Source organism: Hordeum vulgare, chromosome 3H (assembly GCF_904849725.1).
Source record: "Hordeum vulgare subsp. vulgare chromosome 3H, MorexV3_pseudomolecules_assembly, whole genome shotgun sequence".
NCBI lineage: Eukaryota > Viridiplantae > Streptophyta > Magnoliopsida > Poales > Poaceae > Hordeum > Hordeum vulgare.
In genome coordinates this window covers 68,798,302-68,806,152 of record NC_058520.1, presented here as the reverse complement: position 1 = coordinate 68,806,152, position 7,851 = coordinate 68,798,302, and the positions used below count along the sequence as shown (strand labels likewise).

Genomic DNA, 7,851 nt, shown 5'->3' with positions numbered 1-7,851 from the left:
TGAGCTCGTCGTGGACCGAGTTATATGATTGCAAACCAGTAATTTTGGAGATAAGGAATTGTTGCAGGAGCTCGGAACTTTAGTAGTTGTACCTTTATTTTCGAAAATGGAGTGATGAACAAAGAAGCTTATAATTTAGCTAAGTTTTCTAGTAGATCTTTAGAGGAGGGGTGCCATATGTGGCTGGGAGTACCCATGACCCGATCGTCTTCCCTGTAAACCTTGTGATGGACTAATAAAGAGGGATTACCACTTAGAGAAAAGCAAAAAACTAACAACCGAATCGTGCAAACGCTAACAACCGAATTGCCAAAAGAAAATACTCGTACAATAAAATATACTCCCTCCGTTTCAAATCCATATAGACGTGTTTCATTGGCTTTGCTCACTCGTTTCAGTCTATGAGTACTAATTAAAATATTTAAAACGTATATCATAATTAGGAACAAAGGTGATTATTGGTAAAGCTAAAGACCCCTAAAGTTGAGAGGTAGGTGAGGAAACATGAGGATGATTGGAGTTGCTCCAGTAAACCCAATTTATTTCATCGTCATAATCCAAGAACTGGGCACAAACACGTCAAGGATCGCCATAGCTACTACCACCTCCGGTGTCGGTGAGTAAAATTCACCGAGTTGCATTGCCGGTGAGGAGAGAGCATCAAGGTGCTGCGTTAACGAAAGCGACGATCCTGTCAAGCATCTCCTTGGCCTTGTCGCAGTCGGGCTTGAAGAGGTAGAAGACGTGGCCCTCCCCGTCCGTCTCCAGCAGCTCCACTCCCTTGCGCGCGGCGGCCGCCGCCTCCGCGTACGCGCGGCCGCGCCACCTGAGGAAGTCGCCCTCCGCCGTGCACACCATGACCCTGTCGCAGGCCAGCGCCTCCAGCCCCGGCGCGCCGGGCGCCATGGGGTTCATCCGCGGGTCGTCCATGCCGGTGGTGCCGGGGCACGCGAACGTCCAGAGCCCCGCGCCCCGGGCGCGCGCCGCGGGGTCGCGCGTCTCCTCCCCCACGGCCTCGGCGCCCCAGAACCAGGGGTGGATCAGCACCGCGCCCGCGAGCCGCGCGGCGCCCGGCTGGATGGCCACGTGGTGGCAGATGTTGGCGCCCGCGCTGTCGCCGGCCACGAGGACGCGGCCGAGGTCGCCGTGCGCCGCCACCCAGGGGTCCGCCGCGGAGAGCACCCAGCGGAGGGCGTCGAGGCAGTCGTCGTACGCCGCCGGGAGCGGGTGCTCCGGCGCGAGGCGGTAGTCGAGGGACACGCCGAGGGCCGGGCAGGCGGAGGACAGGTCGTTGAGGAAGCGGTGGTAGTTGGGGGACTTTGCCGACTCGGCCACGAAGCCGCCGCCGTGGACGTAGACGATGACCGGGAGCTTTGTCGTCGTGGTGGTTGCGGCGGCTGCGGGCAGGTAGAGGCGGGCGGAGTAGGCGCCGAGGTCGACGTCCTTGGACTGGACGCCGGTGGAGGTGTCGAGACCCGGCGCGACGGGCGGGAGCACCAGGGGGCGCTCCAGGCGGCCGCTCTTGTAGACCCTGAGGAGCGGGCCGAACTCGTGCAGCAGCTCGTCGTCGGCGGCGGGTGCCGGTGCGGTGTTGGACGCCATGATGCTCGGGGCCGGGGGGTGAGAGGAGCCGGCTCTTGTGTCTGTGTGTTTGTTCGCTGGGTGGGATCTCCGGATGAAATAGGCGTCGCGGTGTATTTGTTTCTTGGGATCTCCGGAGGGAAAAGGCATCGCGCGAACGGCGTGGCGTGGCGTGGCGGTGGACTGGTGTGTGGTTGAACCGAGTTACGTGCGTGGGTGTGTGTGTGCGCGCGAATGCTTTCCGTCCGCCGGTCGAGCTGGCTTGCGACCAATGCTTGACCCATTGACTGTCCGACGCGTTTACACTCTCTACGGGCGCGTTTGGTCGACCGCATGTCAGGCTGGCTGCCCGCGGTGCCCAGTTTCAAACCCACATAATTTACCTTGGTGGACATCCATGGTTAGGCTGCTCATAGCGGAGAGTAACATATAGTAGTATCATGCATATGTTATTATTGTATGATACTATCTTTATAGTGCATAGTAACATAAACTAGTATCATAGATGATCTTATTTATTGACATACATGACACATACTCCCTCTGTTCCTAAATATAAGTCTTTTAAGCGATTTCACTAAGGGACTACATACAGAGCAAAATGAATGAATCTACACTCTAAAGTATGTCTATATACATCCGTATGTAGTCCTTTAGTGAAATATCTAAAAAGACTTGTATTATGGAACGGAGGGAGTAGTAGCATAGCATTTAACATGTTACGGTATCTACCTATGTTATCCTGATCCTCTCTCTTCTTTAATTACTTGCCACATCATCATGTTTGCTAGTCCCAAGACTATGTTACTAGCTATGATACCCCCATTATGGCCAGCCTTAGTGCATCGAGACATGCAGATTATACGACTATGCGTCAAACCCACATCCTTCTTACTCCCTCTGTCTCGGTGTATAGGTCATCTTAGGTTGTGTACCGTGGCTAAAACGGAGAGGAAAGCAAGAAAATTAATGTGATTTTGCTAATTAATACCATCGCATGCAATGAACTGACCACTGCATGTTGGCCCTGTTTGGATATTCAAACTCGGTTAGAGGTTAGCGTTAGATTCTAACTCTAGACTAATCCTAAACTAACTCTAACCAAAGAGGTGTTTGGATGGAAGGGTTAGATTGCCAATAAATGCATTTTTTCAATCATTTGGCTCTTTTATCTAGGATTTTGTGTGGTGGAGTGAAAGAGAAAAGTAACTTTTTCTGGCCCCACCTAACTCTAACCCAAAAAGCACCTCTTGGGTGGGTTAGATTTTTTGGACGGGTTAGATGCATCTAACCAACTCTAACCCATCTGTTTGCATTTTTGAGGGTTAGATGAGCTCAATCTAACCAACTCTAACTCTAACCCTAGGATCCAAACAGGACCGTCGTGCTAGTTAGTCTCAAGTCATTAAAAACATACACGCCCCACGTCTCTTATTGGTTGATTTCTTTATTCATGTCAAAAAACAAAAAACGAGATGAAAGTTAATGCATCGTGCCTAAGTGTTTTAGGATTATTTGGTTTTCATAAGATGACTTATAAACCGAAACGGAGGGAGTAAGTCAGTCGTGTAGATTAGCCAATTATGACATGCCGCATGGCCACGTCGTCACCGTGTACCTTCACCATGGCCGCCCAGCGCTGCTGTTAAACTCCACCATGGACGCCGCGACGTTGTCGTCAACCTCCGGCATGTACAGGTGCAGTTCAGTCTTCTTCCCTTTTCTCATCTATGATTTATTTCCTATCAACTACTACATCTTCTCGCATCTTCTTCAGTCAAATTCTTCTAAATTGTGCAGAGCAGATTCGTCCCACCTTGTTGAATCACACATATCATTCGTGGCCTGATAATGCGAGTCAGCGACTGTGGTATCCTCCCTCCTCATCCAATCATCCTTGATTTCTTCTTCTCTCTAGAACGTGATGAAGAAGCTCGCTGCTTCAAGGAGCAGCTGCTGCAAACAAGCAGATTGCCCTCTGCGCATCTCTTATTTTGAGCTTATAACAGTGACACTTCTGAAAATCATCTCTTATCTTGAGCTTATAACAGTGACACTTCTGAAAATGATGTCTTATTTTGAGCTTATAACAGTGGCACTTCTGAAAATCATGTTAGATGTGATTCTTCTACTGAAGCGAACCTGAAGAACTGAGGGACTTGGTAGAGGTAGAGGATTACCACTCCTAGATAAAGAAAGATACTACGAGCAAAACGTAATTTGCAGTGCGAACTCTGTAGATTCTTCACCTGATAATGAAGTCTGAACTTATCTGCTCCTTCCATGTCCATTGCAAAACAGAAAATATAAGCTTGAGCACGTGATTTACATAAGGGTTATATGGGATGTGGAAGCCCACTTATCCCGCAAAAAATTATGTGGGCATATGCAGGCTTCCCACTAATACTAAACGACAGATGTGGGCGTGCACGCGGGCTCCCGCAGAATGTCCCACTTGCAGCCTGAACCGCATGTGGGTTAATCAGCCCTGCGTCGAAAGGATTTCTTTTAACACACACAAATATTCATATACACTCGCATACACTCACCCATGAACACATACATGCACACCATACCCTTATGAGCACATCCGAGAGACTGAGCCGACATGTCATCTTGAGATTTACGAAGTCACCGTAGGCGCCTCGTCATCAACGGGAACGTCTCCTCCCACTGAAACCATATCGCCGGAAATCCTGAAATAAATCTTGGAATAATGCAAGCACCAGGATTTGAATCCTGGTGGGCTCAGGATACCACGGACCTTCTAACCATCCAACCAAAGATTGGTTTGCACGCCGAAAAGGATTCTCGCACTTTGATTTGCGTGTATACATTGTTGGCCCTGTATAACGTGGATTTTAAAACATGTTATACCAGGCTCATCCCTTAAAAAAATCTCACGCAACCCGCGAGCCATGTTCAAATCGACACTTTCTCGAGTGTCTGGCTCGTGCAAGGCAGAGGAGGATGAACACGACATTGAGCTCATGCGATCATGGAGATGGCACGAGCTCGCACGCATCTCGAAAAAATCGGTGGGAGGATTTTAGCTCACTTTTCGCAGATTCGGTCGCCCTATTTGGCCCCCCTCTCATCGCCCAAAGCCCCGCCACCCTACTCCCCCCTTTCAATCTTTCCCGCTGACGCGCATCGGCATCGACGATGAGGCTAGCACAGCTCCTTCTTCGGCCAATGGTCGACGACGACGACAATGACTCCCCTCCTGAGCTTCTTCGACACATCCAGCACCCCTTGGTTGCAACCATGGCCTCTAAGAGTTCGGTCACCTCTTTTCTCACTCTTCATTGTAACTAGATCTAAGAGCATGTGGTCATAGGGTTAAATATGCAAGCATGTTGTACGATGTGATCTCTTAGCAGATGCTAGATTTTGATATTTGTGGTACGTATTTGTGCTGGATCTGTGTAGCTAAAGTAGTATGATAGTGATGAACTATGGATGAACAGTATGGATACTGGTAGCTAGAGTAGTATGATAGCGTTGGATCTGATAGCTAGTTCTGATGTTGAGATAACTAGATGTTGTGGTATTGTGTGTGCTATGCTTACTTTCTATGCGTGATACGACTGTAGGACATGGCCACGCAGACGCAAGATCTTAGTCACACCCTTGTCCTCTGATGCTTGTGATCTGCGTTGGATTTTTTGTGAAGAGGAAGATGCAACATAATATAGGTAAGTATTTCCCTCAGTAGAGAACCAATGTTTATCGAAGCAATAGGAGTAACAACCAGCCCCCGTCTTCAGCGACTACACAAAAAAAAACACTTGCACCCAATGCAGGCAAGAGGGTTGTCAATCCCTTTGGACTCGTTATTTGCATGCAAGTAAAGTGTATAGATAAGAATTGCAAAGTGAAAAGTAAATAAAAAGTAAATTAAGGTGACAAGATATTGTAGCATTTGTAAACTTATAAATGAATAGACCCGGGGGTCATAGTTTTCCCTAATGGCATCTCTCATGTAGTAGGCATACGGTGGGTAAACAAATTACTGTTGGGCAATTGATCGAAAAACACATAGTTATGTGATATTCATGACAATGATCATATGTATATAGGCATCACATCCATATGCAAATAGGTCAACTCCTGCCTGCACCTATTACTTTTACTCCACCTCAAGAGCGCTTCTATTCTTGCCTCTCTACGTATTAAGTTCATAACAAATAGAGTAATGCTTGGAGAATGATGACATGATATAGAGAAAGAGAATTAATAAATATGAATTAACCCCATCATTTTATCCTTAGTGGAAACAATACAAAGATGTATCTTGTCCCCTTCTGTCACTTGGATATAGAAACCGTCAGATTGAACCCACTACAACGCACCCCTCTCACTGAAGAAATATCAATCTAGTTGGCCAAACTGTTTCAATAGATCGAAGAGATTTATGAAGCTATGATAATCATGCAAATAAGAATCATAATTAGAATTCAGAGAAGACTCATATCTTTATCATGAATAATCTCAACATAAACCCACAATTCATGGGATCCCAACAAACACACTGCACAATAGGATTATATTAGATAGATCAAAGCGAAGATGTGATGATCATTGTATTGATGATCAAGAGACATAGAGAGAACCATATAAGTACTACCTACGGACTCGTAGGTCTATGGTAAACTACTCACACATCACCATGGGAGCAGCAATGTTGATGTACAGGTCCTCCATGATCGACCCTTCCTTCGTCAGGGCATCGAAAAAGGGCTCCAGATGGCCTCACGGCAGAACAAAGACTTGCGGCGGCGGAAAAAGTGTTTCGGGTGGCTCCCTAGTGTTTTTTGTTTAATTGAGAATTTATAGGACGAAGAGGTACGCGAGGGGACGCCCTAGGGAGCCAACACATAATAGGGTGCGACCACCCCATAGGCGCGTCGTGATGTGTGTTGCCTCCCTCGTGCAGCTTCAATTTTCCCACCCGATGCTTCCACGTCTTCTTTTGGTCCAGAATAAATCATAAAAAACTCTAGGGGCAATTGAACTTCGTTTGGTATCGTAAACCTGAAAAGTCAAAAACATGCAGAAAACAACAACTAACAATGGGTACTGCGTCAATAGATTAGTGCTAAAAAATAATAATAATTGGTATATAAACACCCCAAAAGCATCATAGAATGATAATATTACATCATGGAACAATAAAATTTATAGTTACGTTGGAGACATATAAACATCCCCAGGATTAATTCCTGCTCATCCTTGAGTAGGTAAATGATAAAAACAAATTTTTTGATGTGACATGCTACCCAACATGTAGTCTATTACATATTTGATCATTGAGAAACGATGAATCAATAAACATCAACATAGCAATGTTCATAAACATAAGCAACATAAATATCTAGTTTTGAAATATACTATCCTTAAAGAATGTTCACCCCCTATTCATTTTGTCATATAAGTATAGCATGGCTCCATCCTCACCACATAAATACAAATGTGAAGCACCACTATGTCAAGTGAGGCACTTGGATTGTACTTTTTAACGTGCTTAAAAAGGGTGGAATACAATATGGTGGTAGGTTTCAAATGAGTGAAAGTGGAGAAGAAAGTTTTGCATCAACTAGATGTATCAATGGGCTATGGAGATGCCCATCAATAAATACCAATACGAGGAGTAGGGATTGGCATGCAATAGATGCACTAGATCTATAAGTGTACGAAAGCTTCACTGAAGCTAAGTGGGTGTGCATCCAACCTGCTTGCTCATGAAGACCTCGCGTATTTGAGAAATCCCATCATTGGAATATATAAGCCAAGTGTTGAGGAATGTTGCATGCGAAACCAAAAATTTCCTACGCACACGAAGACCTATCATGGTGATGTCCATCTACGAGAGGAGATTAGATCTACATACCCTTATAGATCGCTCAACGGGAAGCGTTAAGAAACGCGGTTGATGTTGTGGTACAACTTCGTGATTCAAATCACCGTCGTCCCACGATCCGTCCCACGAACGGTTCCGATCTAGCGCCGAACGGATCTCACCTCCGCGTTAAGCACACGTACAGCTCGATGACGATCTCGACCTTCTTGATCCAGCAAGCAAGACAGAGAAGTAGATGAGTTCTCTGCAGCGTGACGGTGCTCCGGTGGTGGTGATGATCTACTCCTGTAGGGCTCCGCCTGAGCTCCGCAGAAATCCGATCTAGAGGTAAAACTATGTGGAATAGGCTAGAGTTGCACGTGGCAAAGCTGTGTCTCAAAAAGCCCTAAACCACCAATATATATATA

General features: G+C 46.4%; 1 protein-coding gene across 1 annotated transcript; it reads right to left on the bottom strand.

The window, feature by feature from the left end:
- Positions 1-349: 349 nt before the first annotated feature.
- On the bottom strand, positions 350-1,746 carry LOC123439541 (probable carboxylesterase 2). The gene has a single exon (XM_045116245.1). It carries the CDS (start codon positions 1,729-1,731, stop codon positions 661-663), a length of 1,071 nt encoding a protein of 356 aa, XP_044972180.1. The 5' UTR covers positions 1,732-1,746; the 3' UTR covers positions 350-660.
- Between the last annotated feature and the right edge of the window lie 6,105 nt (positions 1,747-7,851).